Here is a 16,666-nt window from a genome sequence, read left to right as displayed (position 1 = left end):
GGGGGTGGAGGTCACTGGGTGTGCAGCAGATGAACCATTAGGCGTGCATCAGAGTGCCCCCCCCCCCCCCCAGCAGAACCTGAACACATCGGCTAATTCCTGCGGTGTGAAGTCCCGAGGCCTTAGCGGGCCGGCCTCCGAGCCAGGCCCTATATTTATCCCGCACCCCCTGAGAGTGACTAATATGGGCATGGGCTGGGGGGGATCACCCAGTTATCTGGACTGCTGGTCCTTACATGGCTCTGGTGGTGACCCACAAGTGCCTCATTTCACTGCTGTATGCCAGATGATGCCCCCCCCCCCCCCCCCCCCTTCATCCATCCTTTACGGCAGGTTTGCCCTCCATTCTGTTCAGTTCATCAAATCCGTTCTTTCATCCCGTCAGATCCGTGTCTCAGTTTATCACAAACAAATCCAATCTGTGCCGCCATGAAAGAGAGGAATGTGTTTGTGTGGAGCAGGCAGGGGGCTAGCAGGCAGGGGGCTAACAGGCAGGGGGCTAGCAGGTTAACAGGCAGGAGGCTAACAGGCAGGGGGCTAACAGGTTAACAGGCAGGAGGCTAACAGGCAGGAGGCTAGCAGGTTAACAGGCAGGAGGCTAACAGGCAGGGGGCTAGCAGCTAACAGGTGTGAGGCTAACGGCTAGCTCAGGGGTGGGCAAACTTTTTGACCCGCAGGCCACAATGGGTTCTAAAATTTGACAGAGGGGCGGGGCCAGGAACAGATGGATGGAGTTTTTGTGTAAGCTAATATAAATGACATGTAAAAACCATTACATGAAAGGATTTGGCCTTTTACAGATGAATGAGGTTTAATTGTAATAACATTTTATTTAATGATATAATTTGGGCAACTTTGGCGGGCCGGATTACAAAGCCCAACGGGCCGTATATGGCCCCCGGGCCTTAGTTTGCCCATGCCTGGGCTAGCTGATGGAATTGAGCGGCGGATGGTTGCAGGTCATTGGTTTATTTGCGTTCTTGCTGGACGGCGTGATGTAAACTTCCTCCTCTTCCTCTTCCTCCTCTTCCTCCTCTTCCTCCTCCTCCTCCTCCTCCTCCTCCTCCTCTCTTCCAGTATCAGTGAGAGTTTCCTCACCGTGAAAGGAGCCGCCCTGCTCCTCCCCGGGGGAAACACCTCGCCCCCCACCGGCCAGCGCATGGGCAAGCACTCAGGTGAGATCTGATGAAGACTGTGGTGTGAAGGTGGAGGAACACGGACCAATGAGGATGCCCCCCTTCTGTCCAGGTGACCTCCAGACCATGTCCACCCTGCTGCGGCCGGAGGACACCATCAGATTGGTCAGTGACACACAGCGGAAGCATCGGGGGGGGGGGGGGTCAGTCACCTGTACGCCCCCAGGGGTCCATCACTCCACACACTGGGGGCGGGGCTTGGGGGTTTACCTTTCATGAGTTAGTTAGATGTAACTATTAATAAAAAGACATCATGAATATTGAATCCACTGGGGGCGGGGCTTGGGGGGGTTGTCCCGTCCCTGCAGGCGGTGCGTCTGGAGAGCGTCTCCCCCCAGGTGACCCGTTACATGGTGCTGGTCTCCACCAATGGCAGGCCGGACACGGAGGAGAGCGCCGTCCTCGGCGTGGACTTCATCTCCGATAGGTCAGTCATGTGCCCCCCCCCAAAGCAGCTGAGGGGCGGGGCCGGCTCACGGGTTCTCGTTCTGCTCTTCCTGCAGCTGCTGCTCCGTGGGTTTGGTTCTGCCGCTGTGGAGCAACACGCTGGTCCACCTGGACGGAGACGGGTAAGACTCCGCCCCTTTTCAGGTGTTTGTCCCGCTCACGGAGCGTCCCGGTCCTTGTGTCCCCGCAGCGGCTTCAACGTGTCCACGGTCAACAGCGTCCACGTGTTCAAGCCCGTCTCTGTCCAGGCCATGTGGTGAGTGCTCCTGACCCGCCCACTTCTGACCTGCTGACCTTTGACCCGCCCAGCCTCTTTGTTGCTCGTCCTCCTGTCTCTGCTGGGTCAGACCTCCTCCCCCCCGCCCCCCCAGGTCGGCCCTCCAGGCCGTCCATCACGCCTGTGAACTTGCCCGTTGCCATAACAACTACCCCGGCCTGTCCCTCACCTGGCTCGGCTACTACCAGAGCAGGATCTCCTCCAGCCAGGTGTGCATCAACGAGTGGAACGCCATGCAGGACGTGGAGTCGCACCGCGCCGACCCGCCCGTCCTCGCCACCGCCCCGTGAGTGGGACCCCCCCCCCCCCACACACACACACACAGGCAGGTAACAGGCGGAGCAGACTGGAGGATGATGGGAGCCCGTTTACAGGTGATCAGGCCTCTTGATGACATCATCATCCGTGTGTCTCTTTAAATCTGGCCTCACTCAGACTTCCTGCTTCCTCTCTCGTCCCTCCTCTTCCTCAGACTTCCTGCTTCCTCTCTCGTCCCTCCTCTTCCTCAGACTTCCTGTTTCCTCCCTCACCCCTCCTCTTCCTCAGACTTCCTGTTTCCTCTCTCGTCCCTCCTCTTCCTCAGACTTCCTGCTTCCTCTCTCGTCCCTCCTCTTCCTCAGACTTCCTGCTTCCTCTCTCGTCCCTCCTCTTCCTCAGACTTCCTGCTTCCTCTCTCGTCCCTCCTCTTCCTCAGACTTCCTGCTTTCCTGCTCGTCCCTCCTCTTCCTCAGACTTCCTGTTTCCTCTCTCGTCCCTCCTCTTCCTCAGGCTTCCTCTCTCGTCCCTCCTCTTCCTCAGACTTCCTGTTTCCTCCCTCACCCCTCCTCTTCCTCAGACTTCCTGCTTCCTCTCTCGTCCCTCCTCTTCCTCAGACTTCCTGCTTCCTCTCTCGTCCCTCCTCTTCCTCAGACTTCCTGTTTCCTCCCTCACCCCTCCTCTTCCTCAGACTTCCTGCTTCCTCTCTCGTCCCTCCTCTTCCTCAGACTTCCTGCTTTCCTGCTCGTCCCTCCTCTTCCTCAGACTTCCTGTTTCCTCTCTCGTCCCTCCTCTTCCTCAGACTTCCTGCTTCCTCTCTCGTCCCTCCTCTTCCTCAGACTTCCTGCTTCCTTTCTCGTCCCTCCTCTTCCTCAGACTTCCTGCTTCCTCTCTCGTCCCTCCTCTTCCTCAGACTTCCTGTTTCCCCGCTCGTCCCTCCTCTTCTTCAGACTTCCTGCTTCCTCTCTCGTCCCTCCTCTTCCTCAGACTTCCTGCTTCCTCTCTCGTCCCTCCTCTTCCTCAGACTTCCTGTTTCCTCCCTCACCCCTCCTCTTCCTCAGACTTCCTGTTTCCTCTCTCGTCCCTCCTCTTCCTCAGACTTCCTGCTTCCTCTCTCGTCCCTCCTCTTCCTCAGACTTCCTGCTTCCTCTCTCGTCCCTCCTCTTCCTCAGACTTCCTGCTTCCTCTCTCGTCCCTCCTCTTCCTCAGACTTCCTGCTTTCCTGCTCGTCCCTCCTCTTCCTCAGACTTCCTGTTTCCTCTCTCGTCCCTCCTCTTCTTCAGACTTCCTGCTTCCTTTCTCGTCCCTCCTCTTCCTCAGACTTCCTGTTTCCCCGCTCGCCCCTCCTCTTCCTCAGACTTCCTGCTTCCTCTCTCGTCCCTCCTCTTCCTCAGACTTCCTGCTTCCTCTCTCGTCCCTCCTCTTCCTCAGACTTCCTGCTTTCCTGCTCGTCCCTCCTCTTCCTCAGACTTCCTGCTTCCTCTCGTCCCTCCTCTTCCTCACCTTCAGGAGGAAGCTGAGGGTGATGAAGGTGTTTGTGTTTCAGCCCGACGGAGAGGGAGCGGACGGAGAGGCTGATCAAGGTGCGCCTCAAAGAGATCATGATGCAGAAGGACCTGGAGAACGTCACCTGCAAGGAGGTGAGTCCGCCTCCTCCCGCAGGCCCGGCTCCTCTGGAGGCGGTTCTGGGTTCACGGTCCTGGTTCTGGTTCTGCCACAGATCCGGACGGAGCTGGAGATCCAGATGGGGTGCAACCTGAGCGAGTTTAAGGAGTTCATCGACAAGGAGATGCTGGTCATCCTGGGCCAGCTGGAGAGCCCCGCCCAGATCTTTGAGCACGTCTACCTGGTAGGAGGTGCTGCTCCTGCTCTGCTCCTGCTCTGCTCCTGCTCTGCTCCTGCTCTGCTCCTCTAACGAATGACTAACGCTAACTGGACCTGTGACGTCTGCAGGGTTCTGAGTGGAACGCTTCCAACCTGGAGGAGCTCCAGACCAGCGGGTAGGAGTCCAGTCCAGAATGCCTGTGGTCTCCGTCGCACCTGGTCCTGACCCGTCTCCCGTCCCCCGTCCCCGTCCCCCGTCCCCCGTCCCCCGTCCCCCCACAGAGTCCACTTCATCCTGAACGTGACCCGGGAGATCGACAACTTCTTCCCGGGAATGTTTGAGTACCAGAACATCCGCGTGTACGACGAGGAGGCCACCAACCTGCTGGAGTACTGGAACCAGACCTACGAGTTCATCAGCAAAGCCAAGTAGGCCCCCAGAACCCGGCCCACGGGGGTTAGAACCCGGCCCACGGAGCTTAGAACCCGGCCCACGGAGCTTAGAACCCGCCCCACGGAGCTTAGAACCCGGCCCACGGAGCTTAGAACCCGCCCACGGAGTTTAGAACCCGCCCCACGGAGCTTAGAACCCGCCCCACGGAGTTTAGAACCCGCCCCACGGAGTTTAGAACCCGCCCCACGGAGCTTAGAACCCGCCCCACGAAGCTTAGAACCCAGCCCACGGAGCTTAGAACCCGGCCCACGGAGCTTAGAACCCGGCCCACGGAGCTTAGAACCCGGCCCACGGAGCTTAGAACCCACCCCACGGAGCTTAGAACCCGCCCCACGGAGCTTAGAACCCGGCCCACGGAGCTTAGAACCCGCCCCACGGAGCTTAGAACCCGGCCCACGGAGCTTAGAACCCGGCCCACGGAGCTTAGAACCCGCCCCACGGAGCTTAGAACCCGGCCCACGGAGCTTAGAACCCGCCCCACGGAGCTTAGAACCCGCCCCACGGAGCTTAGAACCCGCCCCACGGAGCTTAGAACCCGGCCCACGGAGCTTAGAACCCGCCCCACGGAGCTTAGAACCCGGCCCACGGAGCTTAGAACCCGGCCCACGGAGCTTAGAACCCGGCCCACGGAGCTTAGAACCCGCCCCACGGAGCTTAGAACCCGCCCCACGGAGTTTAGAACCCGGCCCACGAAGCTTAGAACCCGGCCCACGGAGCTTAGAACCCGGCCCACTGAGTTTAGAACCCGCCCCACGGAGTTTAGAACCCGGCCCACGGAGCTTAGAACCCGGCCCACGGAGTTTAGAACCCGCCCCACAAAGCTTAGAACCCGCCCCACGGAGTTTAGAACCCGCCCCACGGAGTTTAGAACCCAGCCCACGGAGCTTAGAACCCGGCCCACGGAGTTTAGAACCCGCCCCACAAAGCTTAGAACCCGCCCCACGGAGCTTAGAACCCGCCCCACGAAGCTTAGAACCCGGTCCGGACCGCTAGCTAGCCTCGTGCTAACAGGTCTGGGTTCTCCTGACTCCTGCAGGAGAACGGGCACCCGGTGTCTGGTTCACTGTAAGATGGGCGTGAGTCGCTCCGCCTCCACGGTCGTCGCCTACGCCATGAAGGAGCGCGGCTGGGACCTGAGCACGGCGCTCCAGCACGTCCAGGGGAGGCGCGCCATCGCCAAACCCAACCCCGCCTTCATGAGGCAGCTGGAGGAGTACCAGGGAATCCTGCTGGCCAGGTGGGCCGCCGGTCAGAACCGCCCAGAACCCGCCTGTGTTCTCTGAACGTTCTCACGCTTCTCTCTGGTTCCTCAGCAAACAGCGCCACAATAAACTCTGGCGTTCGCACTCTGACGGCGACCTATCAGATCGCTCGGCGTCTAACTCCTCCCCTCACATCCTGGGCGTGGCCGTGCCGCCGGCGCTCGCCGCTGACCCCCCGGGTCAGGAGGATGGACCGGCCACCGCTGTTCCTGCTGCTCTTCCTCACCCCCCATCATCACTCCTCATCCTGCGCCAGCGGACTCAACAGGCTCCGCCCAGTCACGGGCCGCTGTCACCCGGGAGAGATGAGGAGGGGGGCGGGATGAGTCGGGTGCGCATCCGTCCAGATGGGGGGGGGGGCATTTTCATTCACAACACAACAAAAACGTTTCGTGTCTCAACAGTCTGACCGACCTCATCACCATGACGACGGAGTATCTGTCCGCCATATTGTCACCGAACTTGAAGCCACACGCCACGCTCCATCGCTCCCTCCCTCCCACGGCCCTCGGCTCATCCGACCGGCGCATCCGACGGATCCGTCTGAAGTCTCTCTAACCCTACCTCTTCCCTCGCCATCCACGCTCTCACGTGATTGGCCGACGGGCTCGGTGCGGCGAGCCACCGAGCAGCTGGAGCTGAAGCTGAAGCGGGAACTGGAGTCGTGTCAGCGGTCGCCGCTTCCCTCCCCCGGTGAACGCTCTCGGGTCCGGGCCACGCCCCTTCCTGCTCAAGGCAACGGTACGGAACTCGACTCGGACTCGGAGCCATCTCCCCACGGGCAGAACCCCCGGTGCTCAGACCAGGTGGCTCTGGAGTCCAACATGGATGAGAGGGCGGAGCTCGGCGCCCAGGCGGGCCACGGAGGGGGGCGTGGCCCTGAACGCGACCCACAGAAGAGGTTAGCTCGCGGCTATCGGGAGCTGGAGACGGCGGGCCGGTTCAGAACCACGGCGCTCCAGGCTCGGATCCGCCGGGCCGGCTTCACCCCCCCTTCTCTCACAAAGAGGTCCGCCTCTCTGGCCAAACTGGACTCCCTGGACCTGTCCACAAGCGACCTCAGGCCCGGGACGGCGCCGTCGTCCGTCCCCGTGTCTCAGCCTGACGATTCCTGGAAGAAGCCGAAAGTACTGGGCGCAGACACGAAGACGGACCCGCCTGAAGGGGGCGGGGCTCTGGGCGAGGGCTCCGCCAACCTGCGTCCACCCGATGAGACGGGTGGGAGGGGCTCCATCACTACAGGACGTCAGCAGGCGAGGGGACACCCGTCGAGACATTCTCGCAAAGCTGAGAAGAAGCAGCGGGGCGTGGCCCTGCTGTACGGCACCATGTGACCCAGGGGGCGTGGCCCTGCTGTACGGCACCATGTGACCCAGGGGGCGTGGCCCTGCTGTACGGCACCATGTGACCCAGGGGGCGTGGCCCTGCTGTACGGCACCATGTGACCCAGGGGGCGTGGCCCTGCTGTACGGCACCATGTGACCCAGGGGGCGTGGCCCTGCTGTACGGCACCATGTGACCCAGGGGGCGTGGCCCTGCTGTACGGCACCATGTGACCCAGGGGGCGTGGCTGGAGCACATTGAACCACTGGAAGCCTCTGCTGGACTTCAGGTTTACCCGTCACGGATGTCCTTTCCTTTCGGAAAGCGTGGACTCCTCTAACTGGGGGAGCAGCTCCTCCTCTAACTGGGGGAGCTGCTCCTCCAAACGTGCACTTTAATGTTTGAATTGATTGATTTTAATGATCTCTTTGTTTTTTATTCTTGTAGTAAATAAATCTGCCCGCATCAAGTCTGTGTCGTTACTTACTGCCCCCTGCTGGTCAGATCGGGAACTGGAGCTTTTACAACCATTGTTGAGGTTCAGGAGGGATAAACGTGTCTGAAATATGCTGCATCCGCCCCAGTGGGGGGGGGTCGACCACCCCCCCCCCCCCCCCCGGTCTGACATTTAAATGTTTAAAATCTGCCTCATTGATGAGAACTGTTCTTGAAACAGTCGGTCAGGTTATTCAGGCTGACATTTTACTGGCTGCTTCATGTTGGTCATTAAAGGCTGAGAGGAAAGTCACCAGAGACCCCCCCCCCCCAGAAAACAGCATTAAAGGGACAGTTCGCCTAGCGATGACATCATCGTCTCTATATTTGCAGTAAAAACGTTTCCTTACCGTCATGCTGGGATTAGCGTTCGGTGATATTATTTAACGATATTTATTTTCGTGAATTTTTCAGAATGAATATTATTAGAACCACGTATTTCTATGAAAGATGTTAATTCCTCGTTTCGTATTTTGTCCTCATCTCTTCCTACGAAACGTTTTAGTGAACAAAGAAGCAGAAGCTCCACAAACGTTGCTTTATTCTCATCGGAGGTCGTCTCCTGAGTTTCCTTTGTGCTCATGCTCCGCCCCTGCTAACATTGTTTGTGCTCATGCTCCGCCCCTGCTAACATTGTTTGTGCTCATGCTCCGCCTCCGCTAACAGTCATGTGACCCGGTAAATTACAGTACGTCTGGATTTTGTGCAAATCAAATCAAAGGTACCAAACTGTTAAAAAGCGAAGAACCAAACTCCGCGGGCCGGGTTCACCGGAACCCACGAGACTACCGTAAACGGGTCATGGGCGTGGCGCCAGAGTGGGGAGGCGGGGCAGGGGGGTCGCCATATCGTTCAGGGTGGGGTGGGAAGCGTTGTCGTCCGTCCAGCCCCCCCTCCACCTCTGACCTTTTCACTTCTGCATGAGCGACAGCTGGATGACGCGCTGTAGCTCCTCCTCCTCCTGCCGCCGCCAAAGCTCCGCCTCTTCCTGCTCCCGAGCTGAGGTCTCCATGGCGATGCGGAGCTGCTCGTTGTAACTGCAGGAGGTGGGCTTCTTCTCAGAGGGGGCGGGGCTTGCTCTGGGGGGTGCTGGGGTGAAAACGTAAGAACAAGGTTGAGGTTCCTGTTTGATCTGGATCTACGAGCAGAAAACTCTAGAGGGGTCCCATGCTATTGTGCTGCTAACACCTGCTAACGGCTACTAGCAGGAAACGGATCCAGGCAGGATGACAGGAAGTGGACTCCTGACTCGGAGAGTTCTGGGTCTGAGGAGTCCACTTCCTGTCCTCTGGAGGTTCTGGTCATTGTTTGGATTTCTTCAGCATCGGGACGGTAAGAGTCGGACCTCTCTAGACGGCTCAGGTCACAGGACAGGGGGTGAGTTCCTGGCTTGCTATTGGTCAGCGCCTCCCAGATGGTCACCTGGAAACAAAGAGGAAGTCAGGTCAGCTGGTTTGGGCGGGTTGGTTTAGGCTGGTTGGTTAGGGCTGGTTGGTTTAGGCTGGTTGATTAGGGCGGGTTGGTTAGGGCTGGTTGGTTTAGGCTGGTTGATTAGGGCGGGTTGGTTTAGGCTGGTTGATTAGGGCGGGTTGGTTAGGGCTGGTTGGTTTAGGCTGGTTGGTTTAGGCTGGTTGATTAGGGCGGGTTGGTTAGGGCTGGTTGGTTTAGGCTGGTTGGTTTAGGCTGGTTGATTAGGGCGGGTTGGTTAGGGCGGGTTGGTTTAGGCTGGTTGGTTTAGGTGGGTTGGTTAGGGCTGGTTGGTTAGGGCTGGTTGGTTTAGGTGGGTTGGTTAGGGCTGGTTGGTTTAGGCTGGTTGGTTTTTAATGCTAGAGGTTTCTTTTAAACTGGTGAGGAGCAACGAGGAGGAGGAAGAGCTGAAGTTTCTGTAAACTCGGCTCCCCCTTCAGGCTTTTTTCTGAAATCATGAAACATTTGTATATTTGGGTGAGATATCGTCATGGTAACCAGGAACGGACGGCCCACCTGGTCGTACTCGGAGCCGGCCTCCAGCAGACTCTGCTGGATGGCGAACTGCAGCAGGTCCTCCTCCTGCTCCTCCTCCTGCTCCTCCCTCCTCCCGTCTCTCTGCTTGCCCCCCAGCAGGGCGTATCCAGCAGGAGCCTCAAACACACAAGGAGGGATCTCGCCGGCTCGACCCGAACCTGCAGCGCCGGACACGTTGTTATCTCATGCTATCACCCTGCTAGCATGCTAAATGATGATGTCACACCTGTGGGCGTATCCCGAGGCTAAACACTAAACTGTCATCTTGTGCTAGCTTCCTGTTTACATGTTGACAGCTCTGCTTCTGATTGGTCAGTGAGTGTTGACATGTAAACAACCCGGGCCTCGGGTTGGCGCCGCTACGTCTCCGGTCTACAGGTGAGGGCGTGGCCCTGACCTGCCCCGCCCCTCGACTGTAATCTGCGTCCTTACTGCTGGAGCTGGAGACGCTGGACGAGTCGCTGCTTGGAGACGGGGTGTCCGTCCTCGCCGCGTCGCCCTCTGACCCCGCGTTGCCGTGGACGCGGGCGGCGGCCGCCTCCTCGCAGCCGTTCAGGTTGCTGAAGGTGATCCTGGCGTTCAGGATGTGGTAGAGCGGGATCTCTGCAGGGACACGCCCGCGTCAGCCCGCGTCAGCCGCCGGCTTTAACGCCAATGACCGTTAGGCCCCGCCCCCTCACCGATCTTGACTGGGAAGCCCGGCGGCAGACGCAGCGTGATGAAGTCGCGCAGCTTGGCGAACAGGGCGTTGGAGACGGCCATGAGGTCGACGACGGGCGCCACTTGTTCTGCCAGCGACAGCGGGTGGGACTCGCACAGCCACAGCTTGGCCTTGAACCTGCAACCAGACGCCACGTCAGACACGCCCCTGGCCCTCCTCCGAGGCTGGAGGCGGGACTTCCTGCCTGTCACCTCTGGGTCTTGGTGGTCAGCTGACACGGGTGGCCGACGTCCCTCCGAGGCGGGGACGAGCCGGGGTTGAAGTATTCGTCGGCGCTCGGCGCCGGCGGGTTGGTGGCGGCGGGAGAGGACAGCTGGGACACCGGAGCCTGCAGGGACAAGGGGGGGGGCGCTGAGGAGGCGGGGCTTAAAGGAGACTCAGAACACAAACAAACGTCTCACCGCGTTGTTGGACCCCATGTGTTGCTCGGCGATCACGAGGAAGTTCTGCAGCGGGGTCCGCCCCCCTGTCCAGAGACAGACCGTTAGAGTCACATGACAGACGTCATCAAATCACGCGTGTGCTAGCGTGATGCTAGCGTGATGCTAGCGGTGAGCTCAAAGCGGCCGAGGAATCCTGCTGGTACCGATTCACCTTTGGTCTTGTTCTTGTTCTGGTCTGACAGGTGGTCGGTTCTGGTTCTGGTTCTGGTGGTGAGCTCCACGTTAGACGCTGCGTACACCTGGAACACAGCAGCACGCCACCGGTCGGGTTCGTTTCAGGATCAATATGGGTCTAACATCCAGGGAGACGGTTCAGAACTCGGTCTGGACCCAACCGGTTCCGACCTTCGCTTCGTATCCGTTCACCGTCTCCAGCTTCTCGCTCCTCCAGCCCAGAATCCCGGTCTTTTTCCTGCAATGCATGAACAGGCCACGCCCCTCAGGTTAGCGGCTAGTTAGCTGATTAGCTAGCACAGCTAGATGTAGCTAACTGGGTGATAGCTGTAGTCTGAGGTCATCGGGTCAGAACCACTAACCTCTCGAAGGCGATGTTCCGGGTGTCCAGCTGAGTGGTGACCACGGGAGCCGTTAGCCTCGCTGCTACCTGCTCGTCGCTGGGCTGCACCGCCCCCAGCAGACCCAAACCGGCGCCGCGGTTCACCTGGCCAGGTGAGACGCACAAGGTCTCCGAGGAGACCAGCTGCTTGTCGTGGTCGACCTCCATCACCTCGGCGCTGGAGCCTGACAGGACGCAGGGGGGGCGGGGGTTAACAGGAAGGAGCCGGGCACGCCGGCGTGAGGCCCCGACGCTTCAGTTTGTCCATCGTGTGACCTCGTCCTCTGAAGATGAAGCTCCGCCTTCCTCTCTGCCAGGTCATCTGTTCGAATCCCGTCAGGGTGGTGTCGACCCGGAGGCACTGGCCGCTCTTCCAGACTCTGTAGGTGTCGCTGGGGCAGACCCGGGACACCAGGGGCACTGAGGAGGAGCAGGGTTCTGGTTCAGAGCCCACGGGGACCCGCCCTAGCCCAGTCGGAGCACCAGGACCGGTTCTACCGGTCAGACCGGACTCACCCCAGCTGGTGAACTCCCACTTCATCTCCACGTAGAAGTCCTGAGCCTGGACAGAGGAAGGGGAGGGGCCAAAGGACACGCCTTGATGAAGAGGAGGACACAGGTGATAGACGTCTGCTCGCTTTGGAGGTCCTGTGGCTCCTCCCTGAACAGGAAGTGTACGTTTGTTAGCTCGCAGATTAGCATTGCTAGCAGCAGAAGAGATTTTTAGACTCCTCTCTACTGATGATGTCATCGTTCTACTGATGATGTCACCAGAGGATTCTAACCACGGACCTCCAGACTTTGAGAGGAGGTCTCTCATTGGTCCATTTCACCACTACTTTCCTCCGGTTCTTCCCGTCTCGTGTTCGGGTGAAGTCCCACCTGGCGGAGACGCTCCAGGAGGACGGGGATGCCCGCCAGTCTCTTGGCGGTCCTCTGGTAGTCACGGTAACGGAGCACAAGGCGGACCAGCTCCGGGTCCCTTGTGCTCACCGCCTCCTGGAGAACTGGCAGGAGAACACGGCCGATCACTCAGAACTCATCTCAAAGTCATGAGCAGAACCTTCAAAGAGGGGCAGCAGCAGCAGACGGAACCGTCGGAACGACCAATCAGAGCAGCCCGCCCAACAGAACCTTCATGCAATGGACTCTGGGCCGGATTGAAACCCACGGCGTGGGTTTGTTCTGAAGTGAAACAGAACGACTCGTCAGAACCTTTCACACCGGATCCGCTTTGGGATGCGGATCTGGTTCCTGTTGGACCTGTAGGACCGGTGGGCCTCGGTGCCGGTGTACCCTCTAGTGTCAGAATTACAACAGTGAATGAATGAAGCACCGGAACCGGCATCACGGAACCGGCAGCACGGAACCGGCATCACGGAACCGGCATCACGGAACCGGCAGCACGGAACCGGCATCACGGAACCGGCAGCACGGAACCGGCAGCACGGAACCGGCAGCACGGAACCGGCAGCACCCACCGGTCCAGCCGTTGCGGTTCTCCTTGCTGACATCGGCTCCCTGCCGCAACAGAACCCGGGAACATTCCAGGTGACCCAGTGTGACCGCCAGATGGAGAGGAGTCCGACCGCGAGGATCCAGAGACTCCAGAACGGTCTGGATGGGGGGGGGGGGGGGGAGAAAAACGAAATGTTCAGAGAGAGAGAGATCACAGCCTTTTTAATCTGGGCCTCCTCATTCCAGAACCTCCTCACATGAAGGAGGGCAGAGGAGAAACCAGGTGTGGTAAACAAAAACACTGAAGTTTGTGGATTCTGATCAGTCGTAACCCAGAAGACCTGATCCCTCCTCCTCCTCCTCCTCCTCCTCCTCCTCCTCCCACCACAGCACACCTGATTGACAAAGGCCCGCCTCCATCAAGTTGTACAACAAGCCATGGAATCACATAAGCAGGAGCGCAGGAGAGGGAGGAGCCAGGAGGAGCCAGGAGGAGCTAACCAACAATGAGAGGAACAAGAGAAGAAGAAGAGGAACTCTTTACTTCCCGCTTAGAAGCTGAGCGGGAGGCAGGGGGGCGGGGCGAAACCGTTAAAACTGATGAATTATTTTAAAGGTGAACCATTTATGTTAGGGATGACGTCCTGGGGGGGGGGGGGGGAGGTTCTGGAGGAAGGTGAGCCGGTTCGGGCCGACCCACACACGTGTCCGTCCTCCTCCCTGATCAATCGCGTTATCACAACGTCTTGACTTGGGGGGGGGGGGGGGGGGGGCGTCCGGTCGGTCTCACCTGTTCGTGCGTCGCCAGCTCCTCCTCCAGCTGTCGGTGTTGGTTGTGCCACACCAGGTAGTGGACCGGATACCGACTGGCAGGAATCATCCTGGGCTCCTGCTGCTCTGCTGCTCCTGCTGCTCCTGCTGCTCCTGCTGCTCCTGCGCCTGCTGCTGCTGCTCCTGCTCCTGCTGCTCCTGCTCCTCCTGCTCCTGCTGCTGCTGCTCGTTCAGGAGACAATCCGGAATATCATCGTTCACCAGCGGCGTGGCTTTCCGTGCGCTCTCGCCTCGAATCGGGCCGCGGAGATAAATGGAGCCTCCTCCTCCTCCTCCTCCTCCTCCTCCCTCTGCCTCTCCTCTCCTCTCTTGTAGCATCCTCCTCCTCTGCGCCTCTCCTCCCCCCCTGTACTGACTGGAGCGATGCGATGAAGTGAACGCAGTCAGCCAATCAGCTGCGCGTAAAATAATCCATTATTATTTATATGTAAAATGTATTTCGTGTCAAAACCGGGAAAAAATATGGAATAATTAAAATGCTGGAAGTTTAATGTTCTCTCTAAACTGAAAAACATGGATTATTGGGTCACGTCCGGTTCCGCTCATCTTTGTTCAGGAGGGCCGGGATTATTTACTAGAGATTAAGCTAGAACCTTCTGATGGTCTGGGTTCCAACCAGAACCTCTCGTCTCCAAGGATGGTTGTTGGATGGATGGATGCATCTGAGCCTCTTTAGGGGTGCTTTCACACTGCACCAAGAGGACTCGGTTCCTTTGGGAGCAACTCCTGCATTTATAATTCCCTGAAAGGTCTGCGTTCACACTGTGATTTATTCACGAAACGAACTTTCGGAGCAACGTCGCGTGGCTGAAAGGGGCGCTCATCGATTGGACAAAGTAGAAGGGGAAGTCCCGCCCCCTCCCGTGTTAAATGTTACACAACGCTAGTCGTTTCTGACAAAGACAAAGTCGCTGGAGACTGAAGTGGACTCCAGGACTACAAATAGTTAATAAAATGGACTCCAGGACTACAAATAGTTAGTAAAGTGGACTCCAGGACTACAAATAGTTAGTAAAGTGGACTCCAGGACTACAAATAGTTAATAAAATGGACTCCAGGACTACAAATAGTTAGTAAAGTGGACTTCAGGACTACAAATAGTTAATAAAATGGACTCCAGGACTACAAATAGTTAATGAAGATACAGTACAAGACTTTTTTTTCTTGTTGAAGATTCATGTAAATAGTTACACCATCAATATAATAGACAAGACAAAGATAGACATTTTCTAATTTTTATTCAATAATGGTGCAGCCCGCCGCTCGCCCACAGCCAGCGGTGATAGGCGCTGCAACGCCTATGACCTGCAAGGCGTGGGGGGGCGGGGTACACGGACCTGATCGTCTCACCGAAAAGACTTGGATGGGTCTTCGGATTTCTTTGACCTCCGAAAGAGGCCACAGAAAGACCTGAAGACCCGAACAAAAGCGTTGCTCTTCTGTGTCTTTGTCTTCTCCAGACGCGTCACCAGCATGTCGACGACCAGCGTGTGAATTGGACCTTCCTTCCCCATCAGGATCATGCAGACTGTCCGCGGGTCGTCCATCACTATGGACGGCTTTGGCGAGCTCTTTGACCTGTTGCAGGTTCATCTCCAGAGAGATGCTCGACTAACAGACTCGTCATCAGCTCGGTCATTTCCTTGATCTCAATCCTCCGTGTAAAGTTACAATTTCAGAGGTGTGTTCAAACCGAGTCAAAGACGAGTCAGACCAGGGCTCCCAAACCTTTTCCTGTGAGGCCCACATAACGTCTCCCTTCTCTGATGGAGGGCCGGGGTCAGTTTGTACAGGAAAAGTGTGACAGTGGCGGGGGGGGGCTAAACATTTATTGTTTTCCAGACAGCCACCAAATAACCAAATAATACAATAAATAATATTTATTATATATATATATATATTATATTATTACACTATTAATAAAGTAAATAATAACCAAATAGCCCTTTCCGGGTTCCTCACAGAGAAAAGGTCCGTTGAACATTACCTTCCTGGTCGTATGCGATCATTAAAATTGTCCCAAACAAAAGGAAGAATGCTTTTCTTCAGAATATTAATATATTCTCCACTATCAATATTATTTTTAGGAAACAAAATATTGAATTAATGACCCCTCTTAAATGCAGCCCATACAATTATTGACCCCCCCACCGGCGACTCATGTTGTATGGAAAGGAAAAAATAAATAAAAGATGTTATTTTTTTATGTTATTCTTTTATCTGGGATTGTTCAGGGGGGCGGGCCAAATGTGGACCCCTGAGTTAGACTGAAAGAGCTGATTGGACTACAGAATTGGCAATAAACGTGTTTATTACTTCGGAACCAGCTTTTCCTTCCGGACCCGGGTCCTCTCCGTTTCTGGGTCGGGGTCCAGTCGAACTGAATCAGGCTGAACCGATCCAGAAACTGGGTCAGTGGGTCATTTTGGCCTGAGGGGTATTTGATCTGCCCCACCTTCAGACAGCAGCATCATCCTGCCCCGTTACCCCCCCCCCCCCGTTCTCCTCCATCGGTAGACCGGAGGTGCGGAGCCTGACAGGTACCGGAGCTGCCGTCTCCCGGTCGCTCACAGGGAATGCAGCGCGCAGCTTTAGTAAATATCACCGATGAGGTGAAACGGAGCGCGGCTCTGACCGGAGCGACGCGGTGAACGTGGGCGAGGAGAGCACGGGAACAAACGGGAACAAACGGGAACGTCAACTGTCAGCTGGCCGGGAAAGCCGACCACACCACCCGGCTTCCGGGGATTCAGGGGCCGCGTCGGTTTACTGCAGACGTCGCCGACATCCTCTCAAGATGTCACGGAAGCTCCAGCGGACAGAAGTCTGCGCCGACTGCAGTGCGCCAGGTAGGGAGGATGGAAAAACCACCGCCGTGCTGGAACAATACGCCCGGGCAGGCGACATGTCGAGCCCGACGCTGCTGTCACTGTCAGCGCCTCCGCAGAGCAGGAACGTCCCTGTCTCACAAGCCTCGCCTAGGCCCAAACCAAACGGTGAAGCTCGGCGTGTCGAAACGGGTCGTGTCTCTGCCCTCACCCCGGCCGGCGCCATGTTTGTATTGATTTGATCAGAAACTGCAGTAAATTACTATTTTGTCAGATTTATGTCTTGTTTTGA

General features: G+C 57.4%; 2 protein-coding genes across 2 annotated transcripts; one reads left to right on the top strand and one right to left on the bottom strand.

Moving 5' to 3' along the window:
* The first annotated feature begins 236 nt into the window (after nucleotides 1-236).
* LOC137917148 (protein phosphatase Slingshot homolog 2-like) lies at nucleotides 237-7,049 on the top strand. Its single transcript, XM_068760037.1, has 14 exons — nucleotides 237-277; nucleotides 1,078-1,175; nucleotides 1,249-1,301; nucleotides 1,505-1,623; nucleotides 1,700-1,765; nucleotides 1,834-1,899; nucleotides 2,015-2,206; nucleotides 3,722-3,815; nucleotides 3,896-4,024; nucleotides 4,129-4,175; nucleotides 4,282-4,428; nucleotides 5,490-5,690; nucleotides 5,767-6,046; nucleotides 6,120-7,049. Exons 1-14 carry the CDS (start codon nucleotides 237-239, stop codon nucleotides 7,047-7,049), a joined length of 2,463 nt encoding a protein of 820 aa, XP_068616138.1.
* Nucleotides 7,050-8,443: 1,394 nt separating this feature from the next.
* Nucleotides 8,444-13,595, bottom strand: LOC137917147 (ankyrin repeat domain-containing protein 13B-like). Its single transcript, XM_068760035.1, has 15 exons — nucleotides 13,506-13,595; nucleotides 12,739-12,874; nucleotides 12,140-12,264; nucleotides 11,774-11,819; nucleotides 11,534-11,677; nucleotides 11,238-11,442; nucleotides 11,047-11,113; nucleotides 10,853-10,940; nucleotides 10,660-10,724; nucleotides 10,450-10,586; nucleotides 10,218-10,375; nucleotides 9,935-10,140; nucleotides 9,517-9,675; nucleotides 8,865-8,955; nucleotides 8,444-8,622 (listed from the first exon to the last, which is right to left on the bottom strand). The coding sequence occupies exons 1-15, from the start codon at nucleotides 13,593-13,595 to the stop codon at nucleotides 8,444-8,446; spliced, it is 1,896 nt and encodes a 631-aa protein (XP_068616136.1).
* Between the last annotated feature and the right edge of the window lie 3,071 nt (nucleotides 13,596-16,666).

Source organism: Brachionichthys hirsutus, unplaced genomic scaffold, assembly GCF_040956055.1.
Source record: "Brachionichthys hirsutus isolate HB-005 unplaced genomic scaffold, CSIRO-AGI_Bhir_v1 contig_1026, whole genome shotgun sequence".
NCBI lineage: Eukaryota > Metazoa > Chordata > Actinopteri > Lophiiformes > Brachionichthyidae > Brachionichthys > Brachionichthys hirsutus.
The sequence above is the reverse complement of the archived record's forward strand: the minus strand, read 5'-3'. Positions and strand labels throughout refer to the sequence as shown.

Excerpts from the sequence above, each read along its gene's own strand:
- LOC137917148 (XM_068760037.1), top strand. The coding sequence starts at position 237 with ATGGCTCTGGTGGTGACCCACAAGTGCCTCATTTCACTGCT. Across the intron at positions 1,176-1,248 it reads GCGCATGGGCAAGCACTCAG|GTGACCTCCAGACCATGTCC; the intron begins GTGAGATCTGAT and ends CCTTCTGTCCAG. Across the intron at positions 2,207-3,721 it reads CCCGTCCTCGCCACCGCCCC|CCCGACGGAGAGGGAGCGGA; the intron begins GTGAGTGGGACC and ends TTTGTGTTTCAG.
- LOC137917147 (XM_068760035.1), bottom strand. The coding sequence starts at position 13,595 with ATGATTCCTGCCAGTCGGTATCCGGTCCACTACCTGGTGTGGCACAAC. Across the intron at positions 12,875-13,505 it reads AGCTGGCGACGCACGAACAG|ACCGTTCTGGAGTCTCTGGA; the intron begins GTGAGACCGACC and ends CCCCCCATCCAG. Across the intron at positions 11,443-11,533 it reads CTTCATCTTCAGAGGACGAG|GCTCCAGCGCCGAGGTGATG; the intron begins GTCACACGATGG and ends GCGTCCTGTCAG.